Source organism: Balaenoptera borealis, assembly GCF_965194805.1.
Source record: "Balaenoptera borealis genome assembly, chromosome: 4".
Taxonomy (NCBI): domain Eukaryota; kingdom Metazoa; phylum Chordata; class Mammalia; order Artiodactyla; family Balaenopteridae; genus Balaenoptera; species Balaenoptera borealis.
This window is the reverse complement of record NC_138861.1, coordinates 69219785-69242742: the sequence shown is the minus strand read 5'-3', so window position 1 is coordinate 69242742 and position 22958 is coordinate 69219785. Positions and strand designations below refer to the sequence as shown.

At 34.0% G+C, this 22958-nt stretch overlaps 1 protein-coding gene across 2 annotated transcripts in view; it reads left to right on the top strand.

Annotated features, from left to right (window-relative positions):
* ADGRL3 (adhesion G protein-coupled receptor L3) overlaps positions 1–22958 on the top strand; it is a 563380-nt gene that overhangs the window by 493628 nt on the left and 46794 nt on the right. For both annotated transcript variants that reach the window (XM_082390059.1, XM_082390060.1), the window contains one exon: positions 20410–20436. In XM_082390059.1, coding sequence (XP_082246185.1) covers positions 20410–20436 — 27 coding nt within the window. The remainder of the gene's footprint in view (positions 1–20409; positions 20437–22958) is intronic.

Below are 22958 nucleotides of genomic sequence, written 5' to 3'. Positions count from 1 at the left end.
GCCTGGAGAACTACAAATTTAGGGCTTCACAAGACCACCTCTCAGGTTCAATAATTCACTAGAACAAATCACAGAACTCAGGAAACTGCTCTACTTACAACCGCAGCTTTATTAAAAAGGATAAAACTTAGGAAAAAACAAATGGAAGCAATGCATGGGGAGAGGTGGAGGACTAAGATTCCATGGCCTCTCTGGGCACCACCCTCCTAGCCCTTCAAAGTGTTTGCCAAACCTAGAAGCTCCTTGAACCACATCTGTTACGGGTTTTAGTGGAGGTTTCATTACAAACGCATGATTGATTAAATCATTGGCCACTAGTGATTAAACTCAATCTTCACCCCCCTCCCTTCCCTGGGCATGGGGTTGTAGGTGGGAGCAGGACTGAAAGTTCCAACCTTCTAATCTTGGCTTTGTTTCTCTCAGACCACTTTCCACTGAGGAGCTCCTTAGCCCCCACTACCGTCTTCCATTACCTCTAGGCACCACCCCCATCCCCATCATCTCACAAGCATACAAAAGACACTGTTATCACTCCAAAGATTACAAGGGTTTTAGAAGCCCTGCACTAGGAACCAGGACAAAGACCAAATATTTGTTTCTTTATTGTACCACAGCAATCTGAATTTTTGAAGTTGATATTATGAATATATAGTACTCTTATAAAAATTTTTTTCTTCAAAATTGCTTGCCCTACATTATGTCCATAAATATATTAGTAATAGAATAATCTTAAAATGTCATTTTTCTGCAAGTCATTCTATATTTCTAACCTCTGAAAAAAGTTTCCAAAAAATCATGTCTAATTGTCTATTGTTAATTGTTTACTGTGGATATAGCCACATAATGAAAATTCAACCAAGTCTGATGAAAATGGGAGCATTAGATTACTGTAGTTCATTTATCTCCAAATTCTTTGACAGATGGAACTCATTTTAAGGTTTTTAATTGCTTTTGTTTATACCATTGAAAAAATTAATGTAAAAATCTAGTTATGATTTGGGGATAAAAAAATTTTTAACTTATTTTTATTTTTTTCATTTTTTTGAATTTTTAATTTTTTTTTTGAATTTTAGAATTTTATTGACTTTTTTATACAGCAGGTTCTTAATAGTTATGCATTTTATACATATTACTGTATCCATGTCAATCCCAATCTCCCAATTCATCACACCACCACCCATCCCCCACCACTTCCCCCCCTTGGTGTTCATACGTTTGTTCTCTATAACTGTGTCTCTATTTGTGCCCTGCAAACCGATTCATCTGTACCATTTTTCTAGGTTCCACATATATGCGTTAATATACGATATTTGTTTTTCTCTTTCTGACTTACTTCACTCCATATGACAGTCTCTAGATCCATCCACGTCTCTACAAATGACCCAATTTCATTCGTTTTTATGGCTGAGTAATATTCCATTGTATATATGTACCACATCTTCCTTATCCATTCGTCAGTCGATGGGCATTTAGGTTGCTTCCATGATCTGACTATTGTAAATAGTGCTGCAATGAACATTGGGGTGCATGTGTCTTTTTGAATTATTGTTTTCTCTGGGTATATGCCCAGTAGTGGGATTGCTGGGTCATATGGTAGTTCTATTTTTAGTTTTTTAAGGAACCTCCATACTGTTCTCCATAGTGGCTGTATCAATTTACATTCCCACCAACACTGCAAGAGGGTCCCCTTTTCTCCACACCCTCTCCAGGATTTGTTGTTTGTAGATTTTCTGATGACACCCATTCTAACTGGTGTGAAATGATACCTCATTGTAGTTTTGATTTGCATTTCTGTAATAATTAGTGATGTTGAGCAGTTTTTCATGTGTTTCTTGGCCATCTGTATGTCTTCTTTGGAGAAATGTCTACTTAGGTCTTCTGCCCATTTTTTGATTTGGTTGCTTGTTTTTTTAATATTGAGCTGAATGAGCTGTTTATATATTCTGGAGATTAATACTTTGTTGATTCATTTGCAAATATTTTCTCCCATTCTGAGGTTATCTTTTCGTCTTGTTTGTAGTTTCCTTTGCTTTGCAAAAGCTTTTAAGTTTCATTAGGTCCCATTAGTTTATTATTGTTTTTATTTCCATTACTCTAGGAGGTGGATCAAAAAAGATCTCGCTGTGATTTATGTCAAACAGTGTTCTTCCTATGTTTTCCTCTAACAGTTTTATAGTGTTCAGTCTTACATTTGATCTCTAAGCCATTTTGAGTTTATTTTTGTGTATGGTGTTAGGGAGGGTTCTAATTTCATTCTTTTACATATAGATGTCCAGTTTTCCTAGCATCACTTATGAAGAGACTGTCTTTTCTCCATTGTATATCCTTGCCTCCTTTGTCATAGATTAGTTGACCATAGGTGCATGGGTTTATTTCTGGGCTTTCTATCCTGTTCCATTGATCTATATTTCTGTTTTTGTGCAAGTACCATATTGTCTTGATTACTGTAGCTTTGTAGTATAGTATAGTCTGAAGTCAGGGAGTCTGATTCCTCCAGCTCCATTTTTATCCCTCAAGACTGCTTTTGCTTTTCAGGGTCTTTTGTGTCTCCATACAAATTTTAAGATTTTTTGTTCTAGTTCTGTAAAAAATGCCATTGGTAATTTGATAGTGGTTGCATTGAATCTGTAGATTGCTTTGGGTAGTATAGTCATTTTCACAATGTTGATTCTTCCAATCCAAGAACATGGAATATCTCTCCATCTGTTTGTATCATCTTTAATTTCTTTCATCAGTGTCTTATAGTTTTCTGCATACAGGTCTTTTGTCTCCCTAGGTAGGTTTATTCCTAGGTATTTTATTCTTTTTGTTGCAATGGTAAATGGGAGTGTTTCCTTAATTTCCCTTTCAGATTTTACATCATTAGTGTATAGGAATGCAAGAGATTTCTGTGCATTAATTTTGTATCCTGCAACTTTACCAAATTCACTGATCAGCTCTAGTAGTTTTCTGGTGGCATCTTTAGGATTCTCTATGTATAGTATCATGTCATCTGCAAACAGTGACAGTTTTACTTCTTCTTTTCCGATTTGGATTCCTTTTCTTTCTTTTTCTTCTCTGATTGCCGTGGCTAGGACTTCCAAAACTATGTTGAATAATAGTGGCGAGAGTGGACATCCTTTTCTTGTTCCTGATCTTAGAGGAAGTGCTTTCACTTTTTCACTATTGAGAATGATGTTTGCTGTGGGTTTGTCATATATGGCCTTTATTATGTTGAGGTAGGTTCCCTCTATGCCCACTTTTTGGAGAGTTTTTTATCATAAGTGGGTGTTGAATTTTGTCAAAAGCTTTTTCTGCATCTATTGAGATGATCATATGGTTTTTATTCTTCAGTTTGTTAATATGGTGTATCACATCAATTGAGTTGCATGTATTGAAGAATCCTTGCATCCCTGGGATAAATCCCACTTGATCATGGTGTATGATCCTTTTAATGTGTTGTTGGATTCTGTTTGCTAGTATTTTGTTGAGGATTTTTGCATCTATATTCATCAGTGATATTGGTCTGTAATTTTCTTTTTTTGTAGTGTCTTTGTCTGGTTTTGGTATCAGGGTGATGGTGGCCTCATAGAATGAGTTTGGGAGTGTTCCTTCCTCAGCAATTTTTTAGAAGAGTTTGAGAAAGATGGGTGTTAGCTCTTCTCTAAATGTTGGAGAGAATTCACCTGTGAAGCCATCTGGTCCTGGACTTTTTTTTGTTGGAAGATTTTATTCACAGTTTCAATTTCATTACTTGTGATTGGTCTGTTCATATTTTCTATTTCTTCCTGGTTCAGTCTTGGAAGGTTATACCTTTCTAATAATTTGTCCATTTCTTCCAGGTTGTCCATTTTATTGGCATAGAGTTACTTGTAGTAGTCTCTCAGGATGCTTTGTATTTCTGAGGTGTCTGTTTTAAATTCTCCTTTTTCATTTCTAATTTTATTGATTTGAGTCCTCTCCCTCTTTTTCTTGAGGGGTCTGACTAATGGTTTATCAGTTTTGTTTATCTTCTCAAAGAACCGGCTTTTAGTTTTATTGATCTTTGCTATTGTTTTCTTTGTTTCTATTTCATTTTTTCTGCTCTGATGTTTATGATTTCTTTCCTTCTACTAACTTTCTGTTTTGTTTGTTCTTCTTTCTCTAGTTCCTTTAGGTGTAAGGTTAGATTGTTTATTTTTGTTGTTTCTTGAGGTAGGCTTGTATTGCTATAACTTCTCTCTTAGAACTGCTTTTGCTGAATCCCATAGGTTTTGGATCATCATATTTTCATTGTAATTTGTCTCTAGGTATTTTTTGACTTCCTCTTTGATTTCTTCAGTGATTTCTTGGTTATTTAGTAACGTATTCTTTAGCTTCCATGTGTTTGTGTTTTTTACTTTTTTTTTCCCCTGTAATTGATTTCTAATCTCATAACATTGTGGTCAGAAAAGATGCTTGATATCATTTCAATTTTCTTAAATTTACCAATGATTGATTTGTGACCCAAATGTGATCTATCCTGGAGAATGTTCTGTGTGCACTTGAGAAGAAAGTGTAATCTGCTGTTTTTGGATGGAATGTCCTATAAATATCAATTAAATCTATCTGGTGTGTTGTGTCATTTAAAGCTTGTGTTTCCTTATTAATTTTCTGTTTGGATGATCTGTCCATTGGTGTAAGTGAGGTATTAAAGTCCCCCACTATTATTGTGTTATTGTAGATTTCCTCTTTTTTAGCTGTTAGCAGTTGCCTTATATATTGAGGTGGTCCTATGTTCAGTGCGTAAATATTTACAATTGTTATATCTTCTTCGTGGATTGATCCCTTGATCATTATGTAGTGTCCTTCCTTGTCTCTTGTAACATTCTTTATTTTAAAGTCTTTTTTATCTGATATGAGTATTGCTACTCCAGCTTTCTTTTGATTTCCATTTGCATGGAATATCTTTTTACATTCCCTCACTTTCAGTCTGTATGTGTCCCTAGGTCTGAAGTGGGTCTCTTGTAGACAGCATATATATGGGTCTTGTTTTTGTATCCAATCAGTGAACCTGTGTCTTTTGGTTGGAGCATTTAATCCATTTACGTTTAAGGTAATTATCAATATGTATGTTCCTATGACCATTTTCTTAATTGTTTTGGGTTTGTTTTTGTAGGTCGTTTTCTTCTCTTGTGTTTCCCACTTAGAAAAGTTCCTTTAGCATTTGTTGTAGAGCTGGTTTGGTGGTGCTGAATTCTCTTAGCTTTTGCTTGTCTGTAAAGCTTTTGATTTCTCCATCGAATCTGAATGAGATCCTCGCTGCGTAGAGTAATCTTGGTTGTAGTTCCTTCCCTTTCATCACTTTAAATATATCATGCCACTCTCTCTAGCTTGTAGAGTTTCTGCTGAGATATCAGCTGTTAGCCTTATGGGGGTTCCCTTGTATGTTATTTGTCATTTTTCCCTTGTTGCTTTCAATAATTTTTCTTTGTGTTTAATTTTTGTAAATTTGATTACTATATGTCTCGGCGTGTTTTTCCTTGGGTTTATCCTGCCTTGTACTCTCTGTGCTTCCTGGGCTTGAGTGGCTATTTCCTTTCCCATGTTAGAGAAGTTTTCAACTATAATCTCTTCAAATATTTTCTTGGGTCCTTTCTCTCTCTGTCTTCTCCTTCTGGGACCCCTATAATGCGAATGTTGTTGTGTTTAATGTTGTCCCAGAGGTCTCTTAGGGTGTCTTCATTTCTTTTCCTCCTTTTTTTTTTATTCTGTTTCATGGCAGTGAATTCCACCATTCTGTCTTCCAGGTCACTTATCCGTTCTTCTGCCTCAGTTATTCTGCTATTGATTCCTTCTAGTGTATTTTTCGTTTCAGATATTGTATTTTTCATATCTGTTTGTTTGTTCTTTAATTCTTGTAGGTGTTCGTTCTTTAACTCTTCTAGATCTTTGTTAAACATGTCTTGCATCTTCTCTGTCTTTGCCTCCATTCTTTTTCCAAGGTCCTGGATCATCTTGACTATCATTATTCTGAATTGTTTTTCTGGATGGTTTCCTATCTTCACTTCATTTAGTTGTTTTTCTTGGGTTTTATCTTGTTCCTTCATCTGGTATCTGGTTCCTTCAAAGCTCTCTGCCTTTTCATCTTGTCTATCTTTCTGTGAATGTGGTTTTTTTCCACAGGCTGCAGTATTGTAGTTCTCTTCTTGCTCTGCTGTCTTCCCTCTGGTGGATGAAGCTATCTAAGAGGCTTGTGCAAGTTTCCTGATAGGAGGGAGTGGTGGTGGGTAGAGCTGGGTGTTGCTCTGGTGGGCAGAGCTCAGTAAAACTTTAATCCACTTGTCTGCTGATGGGTGGAGCTGGGTTCCCTCCCTGTTGGTTGTTTGGACTGAGGCGGCCCAACCCTGCAGCCTACCTGGCTCTTTGGTGGCGCAATGGTGGACTCTGGGAGGGCTCACACCAAGGAATACTTCCCAGAACTTCTGCTGCCATTGTCCTTTTCCTCATGGTGAACAACAGCCACCCCCGACTCTGCAGGAGACCCTCCAACACTAGCAGGTAGGTCTGGTTCAGTCTCCCATGGGGTCACTTTTCCTTCCCCTGGGTCCCAATGTGCACACTACTTTGTGTATGCCCTCCAAGAGTGGAGTCTCTGTTTCCCCCAGTCCTGCTGAAGTTCTGCAGTCAAATCCCTCCAGCCTTAAAAGTCTGATTCTCTAGGAATTCCTCCTCCTGTTGCCAGAGCCCCAGGTTGGGAAGCCTGACGTGGGGCTCAGAACCTTCACTCCAGTGGGTGGACTTCTGTGGTATAAGTGCTCTCCAGTTTGTGAGTCACCCACCCAGCAGTTATGGGAATTGATTTTATTGAGATTGCACCCCTCCTACCATCTCATTGTGGCTTCTCCTTTGTCTTTGGATGTGGGGTATTTTTTTGGTGAGTTCCAGTGTGTTCCTGTCGATGATTGTTCAACAGTTAGTTGTGATTCCATTGGTCTCGCAAGAGGGAGTGAGCACACGTCCTACTCTACCATCTTGAAACAATCTCCATTTCTTCATTTTTTTAAAATGTAATTGCTGTGTATTTTCCTTGGATGTTAAACATTTGAATAAAGATTCAAAAACAGGTACATGTATTTAGCAATATCTTGTTTAATTCTGTCTTATAAAATTAAATCATATATACTATGGGGTAAACTCAAAAATACTATCCTAAAATGATTTCATTCACTTTTAACATATTTATTTTAATATAGTTTCAGCTTATAAACAATTATACATGGAATTAATAGAGTTAGAACTGTAGATTTCAACTCTAAATGAAAGCATTTGAATCACTTTTGAATTATTTCCAAGCAGATAATTTTCCTTTTCAATATATAAGCCAATTTTTACCCCAGTGAATACTTAGGGTCCTAGTTCTTTAAAGCATAAAGTGGAAAATAGGATTACTTACAAAGGCTGAATGAAGTACATATGAAATCTCATGGATATCATAATCTGGCAGCTTTTAAGAGCTGTCTTGGTTGCTATAGTCAGAACCAACTAGAAATTACGTTTTTTCCTAATATAGCTCTGTTTGAAATGACACAAATTATTTTAAATTGAAATTTTTATTTAGTACAATGATTATATGTTTATAAATTGGGCTGAGAGACTTTTAGCCTGCCAATCCTAATCAACCCATGTTTCAAATGCTTCTTGGAGATGTTTAAAGTAAAATTTTATGGGTAATATTAAGTTAAATATTATATCCTATTTTGAGTCACATACTGTAGGTAAAAATTTAGTCATAGATTCTGAAATAAACAACCTGTACTCTCTGGTTCTGCCCTTAAATCAACTATAATTGCTGCACTTGAACCAACATCAATTCGAGATTTCATGTATTGTGTCTATTTGAAACTATGTGCAAAATAACAAGACAGATACTTAACTTATTAAAGTTTTGCTATGTGGTAGGTACAGTTCTGCGTCCTCTACATGTGTAAATTTAATCTTTGCAATAACCCTTTGAGGTTTCTAAAAGGGTAATTAGCTCACCTTAAGACCTCACAGCTAGTTAGTGCCAAAACTTGGATTCCAACAGGCAGTCTGGCTTCAGTGTCCATTTTTTCATTCATTACCATATATTCCTTGTTATATCACATTGTACTTCTATAAATAAATTAAATTGTGCTTCATTTAAGACTTTTTTAGTAAATATCATTTTAGATTGAAGACATGCTTAAAGAAGCTTTAAATTCAAATATTGATTGGAATACATGACCTAAGAGCCCCATCTTTAAAACCCTGTGATTATTTTAATATTTTAAGTTATGAACTGTAAAACTAGGTTAGAAACATTCAATTTTCAAGAGTCTTAATGTCACAGCAGTCTTGTCAGAATTAGAGGTAGAGTTTTCAGAGTTACTAGTATTCAAAGTGAATTACTGAATGAAACCGCCCAAGAAGAATGTTATTTTGGTAAAGGTGACTCAGAAAGTATAGTCAATAAGGTAAATAAAAAATTATGTCATATAACCCAAGAATAGAAGAACTATAGTTGAATAGTTCTATTCTATTCAACTATAGAATATTGCTGAGTACTCAAGTATGATAAGATGGAAAAAGTTGACAAGGGATTTGGCAATGACAGGGGCATTGTGGAGTTAGGAACATATGCCTAAATAGAGTGGCTTTTATGAAAATGAGAAGTGACTGAGTATGAATTACAAAACTCTTGATAAATTTTTCAGGAAAGGATAACACAAAAGATTCTTGGAGAATCTCTGGGATCTGGAAGGTGTTTTGTTTTGTTTTGTTGTTTTGTTTTTTAAAGTAAGAAATACTAAAGTGTGTTTGCTGATGGGGGTGAGCCAATAGAGGAGGAGATATTGATAAAAGCAGAAGAGACAGGAGCACAGTTCTTGAGAAGCGTCAGAATGAATGGATATGTCGGCTTTATAAGAGCAGAGGCACTTCTCTCATTATAATAGGAGGGAAGACAGTGTGTGTGGCTACTGTTGAAAGTAGTTGATAGATGTGGTTTTGGAAAGATGAGAATATTTCTGTCAGTAGTCTTGTTTGAGTTCTCCCAGAAGTGGACTCTGAGCCAAGGATTCAGCTCAAACAATTTATTATGGAAGTGCTTTCAGAGAAAATCAGTAAGAAAGTAAGGGGAAGCAAGGGGATAGATAAGAGAAAGAAGCTATGCAAGGTTGTCATTTTGGGTGAAGTCTCAGACTGACCCTGATCCTAAAGGGAGCTCTGGAGTGTAAATTACACTTTGGAACTGTCTTAAGGCAGTTAAGGCATAGGAGCTGGAATTCTGTAACTTCACACCTGTTCATAATTGATTACAGGCTTGCCGAAGGAGGGTGGGGAGCGGTTGTGAGAGTGGAATGTAAACTCCCAGACACTACTGGCTGTATGGGCATAGCAGCTCTGGTGCCCCAAAACAGTCATCTGTGGGTCACAGGGGCAAGTGTTTAGCAGCTAAACATGCAGCAGATGAGTGATAAATTCAGGAGCTGTGCAAGCGATTGTGAGGTCTGGACAGTGCTCCAGTGCATTTGCAACTGTTAGATTGTTTCTATTTTTTTTTTTTTTAAGGAAATAGGAGGCAATATTCAGCTAAGGGGGTTGGGATGAAAAGGAAGTTTGAGGTTGAAGGAAGATGTGAAATATTCCTTATGGGGAAGGGGAAAGCATATGTGCTAGGGGAGTTTAGTTGGCTTTTGGATATTGGCTGTTAGACATTTGTTGTCATGAATTTGACATGTCTTCAGTAGTCATGGTTGTGTGTTTTTTCCATCAATGCTCACCTATCCAGGGTTGCATATTTTTTCAAATCATTAAGGATGAGAGGAGAAGTAAGAAAGTAAAGGTCATAGAATCTAGTCTGGCCAAGTGGGAAATGATGGACACAAAAGGGGTGATACATAGTGAAAATGTGGAGAGACAGAAAAATGGGAGGTCTGGAGATGCTACTAGGATAACAAAAACAAGAGGAAATAAATGGTGGTAGTAAATATTTGATGGCAAGAACCTCAAAGGAGCTGGGGGTTTGGACGGAAGAGAAACAGTAGTTTGGCAGTGCCACTTCTACTGCCTGAGTTGTAAGAGAACCAATATTTGAGTTTGTGTGGTCTTCAGGGAAGGCACTGTCAGCAGGCAACAATTTTACTTAAAGCATGAAGGTGACAAAAACACACATGGATGAAGATTAGAATGTAGGGGAATTTGTTGATATTGGACCAAGAATTTCAAAGGACAGTATGGAATTTGGGGGGAGGAAGAGAAATGTGGAAATTTGGATTGGATTAAGGGATATACAAAGAAATTTTAGAGTAAGTGGATGGAACAAGCTTGGAACCATTTTTGTTGTCCAAATTCATTACTTACTGTCTTCTTGCAGTCACTTACAATCTTGGGCAATAGAGTTCCTACCCAGTATCAATGGAAAATCCCCCTAGGTGGATGAGGACACTACTTACACTCTGCCTTAGATACATACATTTTCTCCCCAAGTTCTAGAAAATACTAAGATACATAATCTTAAGAATCACATCTCAGGCTATTTAACTATATTCCAATTTCATAAAAGAAGGCTAAAATGCTCTATGATTAAAGGTAATAAATAGATGATCACTGATTGGCAAATTAGTCATTTCAAAGGTTATGTGCTACACAAATGGACTGAAAAACTTACCAACACACTCTGGGTACATATCAGTTTTCCTTAATTCCAAGGGAATACCTCTCATTTAAATAAAAACAACATTAAGGTAAACAGCACTCTTTCAGACTTCAACTTTTCTCATTCTCCTACTCTCCAGGAGTGCTTTTTAACAGAAGTGTTACTTTGTTTTAGAAAAGTTTACCTCATATTAAAAGTGGTGAAAGCATGTAAGTCAGAGTTATTTTAAATAAAGGACTGTGTAGTAAATCATTGGATTTGTAATTAAAACGTGTAGACAGTATAGTGGCATGTTAAGTGTCTTGAGCTACTCAGTCCACACTTGAAAATTTCCTAATCTGATTTTCTCTTGGCTGAATCCCAATTGTTGTTGGATTTTTCCACTACATACAATTATGTATTTTTAAAATATCTGTCAACAAAGTCCCTGGCACTTTTATAAATGTGCTATTTGAGTATGTATTCTAGAATACTCTGGAATGTCGTCTGTAGAAGTTAACATTTTCAATCAGACATTGAAACGTGCTAATACAAAAATTCTCTCAGTTCCAGAACTGAGATTGATAGTGTAAGGTTATAATTTCAAACTGTTTAATTATGAGATAAAGAAAACAAGCCATCAGTATGAAAAGTAATAATTTATCAGCAAAAGTATTGACATGATTGAATATTAATATATTACATATACCAAGATGTAAGTTAAAAAAATGGCACATATTCTTTACAATAGTCATTGTCATTGCACTTTTCTCATTTTGCTGCCTTCTTTGAATTTACCACATCTTGCTCAGTTAGGTGTAGAAAGATTTCTAAAATTGCCAGATCTCCCACTCAGTAACTTTCATTCATGCAATTAAACAATAAAAATGTAACATCTCAGTTAATACCCACAGGAACCCTATTGGTAAAATGATTATGCTCATTTATTTCTATTAGATTTTTTAATGTTTTTAAAAATGTTTTAATTTTTTCCCATTTTTTTCTGTTAGCTTTTTGGTAAACTTTCCCTTTTGCTTGCTAACATACAACTTGAATGCTTTGGCTATTGCATGTATCTTCTCCCAGCCTGTCATGTCTCTGTTGATTTTGCCTTTGTTACAGAGAGCAATATATATATTTAAATCATCATTTTTTTTTTCCTCTATAGCTTTTGACGTCTTTGGAGGACATTTTGTGTTTCTTATATAAAGAGCCAAATTTCCAACATCATTTGCCAAATAATCCATCCTTTTCCTCCAGATTTGTGCTGCTACACTATTCCATATCAAATCTCTGTTTCTGTGCTGTCTTCTATTCCGAGGACATACACTTCGTTCCTCTACCATTGCCACATTATTACCAAAACTTGCTTAGTATCTGGTAGAATGAGTCCTCCCATTTTGATCATCTTTCAAAACTGCTTTAACTACTCAGACTTTCATTTTCTTTCACATAAATTTCAGAATCAGTTTCTAAAGTTCTTCTGATATATTCCTTACCATTCTGGAATAATTGATCATGATATTTATGCACCATTAGATTTTGCTATTTAATAGCTTATTTAGGATTTTTATGTAAGAATTTTTTTAAATAAATTTTATTTATTTATTTATTTATTTATTATTATTATTATTATTTTTTGGCTGTGTTGGGTCTTCGTTTCTGTGTGCGGGCTTTCTCTAGTTGCGGCGAGCGGGGGCCACTCTTCATTGTGGTGCGTGGGCCTCTCACTGTCGCGGCCTCTCTTGTTGTGGAGCACAGGCTCCAGACTTGCAGGCTCAGTAATTGTGGCTCACGGGCCCAGTTGCTCCGCAGCATGTGGGATCTTCCCAGACCAGGGCTCGAACCCGTGTCCCCTGCATTGGCAGGCAGATTCTCAACCACTGCGCCACCAGGGAAGCCCTATGTAAGATTTTAAATAAAATGTTCTTATTTATTTTTTATTCTCTTAAACTGTCCCCACGTAGTAAGTTATAGTGGTCTCATAAAGTTTTTCTTCTTTTTTGTTTAGGCCTGTCCTATGTGAAAAAAGGATTATTTGTTACTTTAATATTAGATAGAACTTATTTGTAAAATGTTCGGGGTCTAGAGGCTTTTTTGGAGATGTAGCAACAGAAGGATAATTGTTCATGTGCATCTATGCATATTTTATTAGTTATTGATTTCTAATTTAACGTCACGATCATCAGAGAATACATTCTGATTGATGTTGATTCTTAGTACTTTATTTAGGCTGCCCTTTGGCCTAAAATATGATTGATTTAAGAATTGTTATTTTGGTATTTGGAGCTTTTGTGTATCTATAATATTGGATTTGTTTACTATATTTGCTTAAATTTTCTATAACATTTAAAAATTTTTTCTTACTGACATAAATTTAAGATTATATTTAGATTTCTAGTAATAAATTTAATTAGGAACAACGACATCTTACAGGGCTTCTGTGTTAGAAGCAGAATTGTGGTAGAGATCTTGTGTTATTAACTAGGTCTACTCATTGTCCAAATAACTAGCTGGGGCATAGACTATTCTTTTCTTGGTCCATGAAACTCTAAAAAGATCCTAGTAAGATTGTTTTATTCATTGTGAAGGTGAGTAAAGTAAGTAATGAAGGTTAAATTACTTGACCAAAATTAAATAAAACTTGTCTGCTTCCTATTGTGTTTCAAGGCCTCCCTTTGTTCCATTTATTGGCATCTTAGTAAGTACAAACATGTTTTAAATACTCAGTTGTGCTTTTTTTATGTTTTAGTTGTTCTTACAAGCAGTTTATAATAAGGTGTTTATTCACAGAAGAGTTATGATGAATGTTTCTGTTGCAAGTTGTTGAAATGAGAGGTGATGATACCATATGGTATGAGAAAGAGTATAACAGCCATTGAACCTGTCAGAACACATTTGGCAAGAATATCAAAAAGTTATTAATTTCCTGACTTATTTTACTTAAGTTAAAAGTTTGTGTATCTTCTGAGTTGCAAAAAAAAAAAACCCTGAAAGTAATATATTCTTTAAAGTACTTCCTCTCTTTGCATTCCAATGACCAGATTTTATCAGCTCTCTTGTTCTAAAGAGTCAGTGAATTCTAAGACTCATGTAAGTCTGAAAAACACTGGCCCTTCAATAGTGAACCAGGAAACAGGATTTTAACTATAAGTATTAATAAATAAAAGATAACTTGCCATTATTTTATAGCTCTTGAGATGTTTCTTACTAAAACCACAGTTTTCATAGATTACAAGATAAAAATTACTAATTAGAAATACAGATTTTTCTTTATATATTTTGTCATTTACTTTATCTTTCCTATTCAAAGTTTCAAGTTTTCAAAAAATCATAAGAAAATATTAATAAAGTTCAATTTTACAACATATATCTCAATGAATTTTCATGAACATTTCACATAATTTTATGTCCTTTGTTTCTTATTTTATGGTCAAATGATTACATTTAGTGAAACATGGCAGTTGCTTAGTGGACTTTTTGACACTGAAGATACTATATATTTATGAATTAAATTTGGATTTCTTATGTAATCCAGAGGACTCTGGGTTTCTATTTTAATGTGCATTAGGCATCTGAATATAACCCATTTAAATGAGAATGTAAAAATTCATAGCATTTACTAAGCCTAAAGAAATCTTAGAATGAAATATTGGATAAACTGAAGCTTTCTAAATGTAAATAATAGAGATCATTTCAGAAAGAGACAGTAGTTCCCTCTTCCTCTTTGGATTTCTACTTAATATGTGAATTTCCAAAACACTTAAAAGGAAAACTGTGTTTGTGTTTTTTCCCTATAGCTTGTTTTTTGAGGTCAGAAAGTCAATACACAACAGTAAATGTAATAGCACATATGTATATAGTACTTTTGTATGTTAAAATTTTGTGTATTTGAATAATTTTTGTATATTAAATAAAAGTTCCAAGTCCTTTTATTTAATACACACAACAGCCCTATGAACAGAGTTCTGTATTTATCCACATTTCGCAGATGAAGAATGTGAGGCTCAGAGAAGTTGAATAATTAGCCCAAGGTTGCAGCGTTAGTAGAATGCTCAGCTGGCATCCAAATGCAGGCAGGCTGATTCACAAATCCATACTTTCAGTCACTATGATATACTATCTTTCATATATTAATAGTAATAAGTAATCATACAGTGATCTTATTTGCTTCCAACATGATTCCAAAATTTTATATCTTATTTGCATGGCATCTTCCAATTCATTTTTATAACTCTGATAGATGGAGATACTAAACTGTAATAAGTTTGTAGCTGTCTGTGTACAATATACTAATTCATTATTCATTCTCATAATTGATACTCCTAATTTCTTTCATATATGTTAGTTCTTTGACCATATTATATTGAGTTATAAAAATTTGTATAACATTGAGTTGTGGAGATAATATAATTAAAGTTTTATTAGTTATTGATTTAATATTTATTGATCCTGATTTATTATACTCAATTCTGCCTAATTTCAGACTTACCCAATTCAGCAGCAGTGTGAAATCTGTGATTAAAAATTTAATATTGGTGTAAGCTCTCAAATCTCCAATACTATTGTAAGAAAATTGAGGCATGGGAATGAAAATGTTTATGATATATTCGAAACCATTTATTTTAGTTATTTGGTTCATTTCATTCTCCTCTTAATATTTTTATATGAACAAAATGTAGAAATATAGCTTTTAGTAGTACTACTTTAATAGTAGTAAAATCCACAGTTGAAATAAAATCGTCTTCTCTGTTTATAATTTTTATATTTATATTATATAACTTAAATATTTTGAAAGGATTTTTAATATCTTTGATAGTTAGTGATTTAAACATAAGACCATGATGAAACATTGCTTATATTCTACTCAAAAATGTTGAATTACATTCTAAATGACGTTTCCTTTTAATCTTCCTATACTGGTTGAATAAAAGAGAGAGAACTGAATAATAATGTAATTCTAGGATGGTAGAGTCCCACTAATATAAAGTACATTTGAAAGAAATATAAAGCTGTCAAGATTTCTATCATAAGTGTTACAAACTGATTGAGCATTTTCAATACAGTGAGGTATAAACATTGATATGTTTAGATTTTTCTCTGATCACTACTCTTCCAACTATGCTATCTCAAATATCCCTTAACCAACCTGGTAACAGATATCTTAATGACATCTTAGACAGATCTTGATGCTTTGCCAGTCTATTCTGGTTATTAAATGTCTGACCAATTTAAAACTTCAATAACATCCCATTTAAAACATACTTCCTTCATTGCCTGTTAAGATTTGTGGCTGGGGGATTCATATAAGTAAAGGTGTTTTTTTTCTTCCTCTTTGCACTATTTTATGTATTCTATGAACATTGCAATCTTAAAAGGCCATGTCTTTACTCTTCCAGTTTTAAAGATTGGGGACACATATACACTATTGATACTATGTATCAAATAGATAACTAATGAGAACATACTGTATAGCACAGGGATCTCTACTTAATGCACTGTGGTGACCTAAATGGGAAGAAAATCCAAAAAAGAGGGGATTATGTATATGTATAGCTGATTCATTTTGCTGTACAGTAGAAACTAACACAACATTGTAAAGCAACTATACTCCAATAAAAATTAATTAAAAATAAATAAATAAAGACTGGGGACCCCTGGATTTGGTAGTATGACAAAGTAGTGTCTCATAGATCACTTCTAAATGAAGTCTGTTAGCTTGGGTTGCTAGAATATGGGTAACTGAATCCTCTTTATCCTCAATTTGAGAGCCTCATTATCGAAGAGGGGCAACTGGGAAAGCCCACTCAACATACAGATACATAAGTATTTATTACTTTTTTTTTTCTTCAATGAAAAGTGAAGAATACTTTCATTTTGAGAAACTTACTCATATTACCTTCATCATTCCTACAGTAACCCAAACCAAATCCAAGGGGAAAAAATCTTTATTCATTTGATATAATTAGTTTTATATCAGGGAAAGTAAATTCAGCTGCATATTGAACTTGGAAATGCTGGAGCACTAACCAGAATGTATATATACCTCATGATCTCACTCCTTCTCCCTGTTAAATATACAGTTCACTCACCAACACCAATTAGCTAATTCGACAATTCAGAGGATCCCAGAATGTATTAGTCTTAAAGTTGATGAGATCAACAATTCTGCCTAAAGGCATTCATTTTCCTTTACCTGTTGTGATTTATCAATGACCAGATCTTTTGGCTTGGGGATTAAATTCTCAAATACGGCTCTCATGACTCCATCTTTCTTCACACCAAACCTTACCCATGCCACTATTTTTTAAAATTCTGTACTATTTTATATAATAAAAGGGAAAGTTTAAAACTATTTTTTAAATTAATGTTCTTTATATCTTGAATTTTATGTAATATTTCCTTCAAAAATTTTGTCAAAAAACATTATACTTTGAACTGTTAAAGTCAGAGAAAGAATATCCTATAACTAATCTGATTCATTCATATTGTTTCTGTCCATTTGTCATCTGTCTATACTGATATACTATATTATGAGTCTTTATATCATAGCATTAATTTATAAATTAATGTTTTGGTTAAGAAATCTATCCTCTTGAAGATATATTTTTTGCTAAGCTTCTATGGGGCTAGATTTTAATGTTCTTTGGAATTGTAGAATATATAAGCATATGCATAATTATTATCAATCTATGCAGAGGCCCCTAACAATTCTGATCTTGATTCTAATGATCACTTTTAAAGATAATTTTATGACATTAATGTTTAAATAAAGCTTTCAAATTTAGATGTAAGAATAAAATGATAAAATGTCTGATGAAAGAAAAGTGGATATGCTAAAGAAAGGAGGGTCTTTTTTTCTTCCTGTGCCTTGAAAATTGTACAATATGTTTTACTTCATTTTCAGTGTCACCATTTATAAATTCTAAGATAACCTGTAAGTTCCTATTAATGTCTGCCAAGAGCATCTTAAGCCTTTGTGTCCATATTTTCATAAAACCTTAAAATAATTGCAGTAAAATTGTTTTAGTCCTACACCTTGGAATGAAGTTTTGTTTCAATGGACTTTCATCGGTAAATCAAAATGAAAATTATTCAGCTTTAGAAACTAGTTACGTAGATACGTTTTTTAGAATAAAAAAAATGAATCTGTAGCATACAGCTTTAGCACCATAACTGGTGGCAACATTATCATCAATTTAATTTAGATTTGATGGAGAGACATTCTAAAACTAGATATTCTAAGCCAATAGAATATCTGACAAAATGATGGAAGGCACTGAAATATTATGGATAATCTTTAGTGATCTTTAGATTTTGAACCATTGTATATTATTCATGTCATCCTGGAAGTAAAATTAATGAATAGTTCTTTGCCATTAGCATGAATTTCTATACTGAATATGAACTAGGGATTCTTATAGCTAAAAGATACAAATTAAATGCTTTAGCAATTATTGCATAGGCTAAGACACTATAAAAATTACTCTAAATTATAGTTGCTTAAACTTATATGGGTCTAGAATAAGTGGTCTAAATCTAATACGGTGGCTCCACATCAATAAACAGCTTTCTTTCTAGGTCTGTCACTTTCTCCTAGCAAAAGAGAAGGAAAAAAAAAATGGTCAAAGGAAGCCCAATTCCAATCCTTTAATTGGCAAGACCCAGAAATGTCACAGTTCACTTCTGTTCACATTCCTGTGGACACTACTTAAACACATAGCTATAGCTAACTCTAAGTAAAGCTGGAATTGCTATCTTTGTTATTGAGTAGAGCAAGCGGCTGATCCCCACAATTACCAACAAAAACTGCTGAATTGCACCCTGATATCTCTCTTTAGTGGTTCTCATTAAAGGCAAACATCTCACTCCAGCCATTACAGTGCAAGTTCTGTATTTTATTTTTTGAAACATTTGGATAGCTTAATAAAATTTTGTAGAGTATTTTTACATGTTTTCCTACATGCTAACGTCTGAAACTTTCTTTACTTAACATTGTACTATACAGATTAAGATACAGTCATTCCAATCATGAACTTGGCATCACAGATGGAATATATTGATGCAATGGGAATGCATATAATGGAATAAATATCATGTTATTAAGTTCTGTAACTTTTCAATGTTAGTAGAAGTACAGGATTTTCTTTTTTGGCACAGTTTACAGCTGTTAAATATGATCAATTCTTAGAAATTCTTCTCTCTTTATCTTTTCACATACCCATGGCTTTATTTAAATTTCTCTTGGAATTTCATTTCCTGGCTTAAAACTCTCTCTAGTCCAGCACTGTCCAATTGAACTTTCTGTGAAGACAAAAATGTTCTAGAACTACACTGTCCAATATGGCAGCTACTGAAGCTTTTAAGTACTTGTAATGTAACTAGTGTGATTAAGGAACTGAATTTTAAACTTTATCTCATTTTAATGAATTTAAATTTAAACAAACCCATGTGGCCAGTAACTCCATATCAGACAGCATGGTTAGTCACTCCCTGCTCCATCTACAAACTTATTTCTGCCACATCTATTTTACATCATAATATTACTCCTGAAACATCCTCAAATGAATTTAACTATTCAACATTTATTATTTGGTGTTTTATTCTTTGGGTAAGAAATTCTGTATTTTCATTGTGAAAATAGTCTAATAATAACTATGTGATATTTATCAAACACAATATGTCAGGCAGTGTTCTGAGCACTCGATACACAGTATATCATTTCATTATCACAAGAAAATTACCACCATTTTATAGATGTATAAACTAACACAACCACAGGCTAATAAATTTTTTGCCTAAGATCAAATTGCTAGTAAGTGAATAAGTTAGGATGTAAACCTCAGGCAAACTGGCTTCAAAGCCCAGGCTCTCACTCTATTCTTTACCCTTTCATCACCCTGGAGAGTAAGGTTTTTTATCAGTGGTTCTCTTTGTTCAAAATGCATGACAGTTGGGACCTTTCTAAGAGCTTTACTTGTGTATGCATAATATCAGAAACTATTGCCTCTTGCAAGAGGTAAGAGAAATGAGGACACAGTTTGCTGTTTCTTTTCTGTCCTATCACAATTCACTGAGCAGCAACTATGTTTGTAAAAAAATATCCAAAATATCCCCTAACTAATCTTTACTAATTTGGCGCTTGGATCTCATTTTATCAGGATGATACTAAATAGATTAGTATATATAAGTGATAATGAACAGGTGCCATCTGTTTGCTCCTATTACTACAGAAGATTATTCAAAATTTTTTCTCAGTGCACTATCAGAAAGAATTTTAAAGTAGTTGGGTTGATTATTTATAAAGGGCTATAATGTTCAGATTTAACTCAGGTCAATCATCTGCAAGTTAAAATTACTCAGAAGTGTACTGTCCATAATTAAGTAATCTTACCTACTAATATTATACAATAAGAAGACCTTTAGGTGACATGAAATCTGTCATTTTAAGTATGCCCCCAAGCCTTTTCCAGATTGCTCATAAGATTTCTTATTCTCTAGAGAAATGTGATCTCTTAGAAATAAATGTCTCTGTCAAGTCACAAGTAATATGAGCATATGATGAAAAAATGGAATTTTTTAGTCTCATAAGGGATATTGCAGTATTGTAAAATTGATTTTATTCCTCGTTATTTAAGTTCTCATGGTCATTTTAGGATTTACCTTTTAGATATAAAGGGAAGTTTATGATGCCTTTTAGGGAGGTGGGGGACAGAGGCCTTTGGGGACCAGGAGAATATTTTTCATATGAAATTCTTTGTCATAAAATGCTAATGTTGGTGTTCTTGTCTTTATGTCTATGCATTCTTTAGCTATGAGGATAACAGACCCTTCATCAAGTAAGAATGACCTGAATGGCTGATAAATTCCATTTATCAGTGTGGTCCCATGAACCAGCTGTCAGATCAGTACTGAAAAATCATTAGAGCTTCTGTCATTCACATTGAGGCAGAAGAGCAAACTGTGCAGGAAAATAATCAGGCATACAACTTCTATGCAGAATAAATATGCTGCAGGTGTATTGCCAGAAAAATTCTGCTTCACCTCTTTTAATTGGATATCACCTGAATTTAGTGCCACAGTAATAGCAACTTCATGTGGTACAGACTTGTTTTGCTTTTAATAGATTTCTCCTTTCGTTTCGATGTGCTCCTCTGTGTTGCATATGTCCTCATTTCTGTTGTTTGTTTGGACATCGTTCATCTAAAATTATTTCGTGATTTAGTGTTATATCTTCAAATGATCTCAGGGGTATGAAACTACCCAACAGCAAATGAAACTAATGAATTTTTAGGTTAAATATCCAAAAGAGGGGAAAATACCTCCTTCAAAAATTAAACTTTACATATGCAAAATTGTCTCTTTCAAATCTCGATACGTCACTTGATTGTTGATCTAATTGTTCATGAACGTATCTTTTAAATTTCTAAAACAAAGCTACAAGTCTGTACTAATCTATAAGCATAAACACAAATGCTAATATTTGGGCTTTTTTTCCTTTGTACATTTTAAAATTACATGTCCTGTAATTAAGATTGGCAACCTTTGGGTGACCTTGCTGTAGACTTTCAGTTTGTTCTTCTGGTGAAGAGTCCTTTGTTTTCATTTTCTCCAATACCATTACACTTACTTCTTCATGCTCTTGCTTATTTTTTTCTTTTGAAGTTGGGCTCATCACTCTTTTATATCATTAACACTTGGGCCCATCATGTGTTTTCTAGTGGATAATAGCTGGCTTGAGTATTTTATCCTATCATTTTATTTCTAAATCTGAATAGCAATTTTGACTTGATTTAATGGCGACTCTTCCCATTTTTCCTTATTCCAATACCTGTAAACAAATAAGAGCTTTACCTTGAAAGTTCCCATACTTCTGAATCTGCTTGTAAAATAAGATATTAATATCTAAGATGTTTTCTTATTTGTATAAGCAAACATGCCACATACAATGGCAAGCTTCCTTTAGGGATTCTTTATTCAAGAATATTAAAGTTTTAAATTAAGCACATTAAATTTAGTGGATGTTTACATCTGAAATATAGTGGCTGATGGTTGTAGAAGGAAAATGGTAAATATTTGAGATTAATTTTAATAAGACTTTAATAATATTTGACTACTTTGGGACATATCTTTCTTAAGACATAGTTCTCTCTGAAAAATTTATTAAACCCAGCTTCAGATTATAGTAAACATATGTGATTTTGCCCCATCATTTTGCAAAGTTTCAATCCCCATATTTATTCCTTAGACAATGTAAGTAGCAGATAGTAGTCTGCTAAAAATAAATATTAGATTACCATGTTCAGGAAGGTACACTGGGAAAGGAAAGGGTGGGCTCATAAGAGTATACAGATCTAGACTGTTTTGGTCCTATTCTATATACTTAGAAGTTGAGAAGATTCCATTTTCATTTATTGGATTCCCATCTATTGGAAAGATTCATTTTATTTTGATAGTAAATACATAATACATAACTACAAATATATGGACTTGTGTCACCCATTTATTACTATTGTGAATGGCAGCTTGGAGGAAACTAAGGGAATGGAGTGAGAGTGAGAATTTGTCTTCCATTTTGGACTACTTTGTTCATCCCTCTCCATCCCATTCTCAGCTTCATTTTCTCCCACGAGTTTGCAGACACTTCAAAGACATGAAGGTGTCCTGAGCTATTGGGCTTCTTTTCAACAAAGCTGCCAATTGCCCGATTTCCAAAGTCTAGTCCAACATAACCCAAGACACAGCAATCCAAAGGCTGAAAGAGTAGATGGTGATCTAGAGGGGAACTATTTTTTCCCATTTACTGTATCTCACACTTGTTCTACTTAACTATAGAATCAGACAAATAGAAGTTTAAAATTTTATACAATCTTCCATATACTGGTTCCTTCTGTTTTTGTCTGTAAATTTTTTATGGAAAAAGAGGAAATTTGGAAAAATGGGCTAAAAGTGTATCAGATGAAGAGTCCAATCAAACAAATGTTTGATTAATGGAAAGAGTCCAATCAAACAAATGTTATCATACCAATGAGACCAGTGGAGACTAACATAGCTTTACAGACTCTTCCCCCTTGCCATTCACCATAATTACATCTCCATACCATTTGCATATGTGCTGCAAATACATGAATAATTTAATAGTACAAATCTGCTTTTGCATAAGTGAATTTCTGTGTTTATAGCATTTTCATTCATGTATATCTCCTTAAGCTTGAAAACATGTAAGTTCTCATTAAAATCTTAAAATACTTATACCACCTGTCTTACATTTTCTGTCAATAAAACTGTAACATCTTTTTCAGTGTCAGTATTGTTGATACAATATGACTGTGTTAATTAAAGACAAATTATTTGATAACCC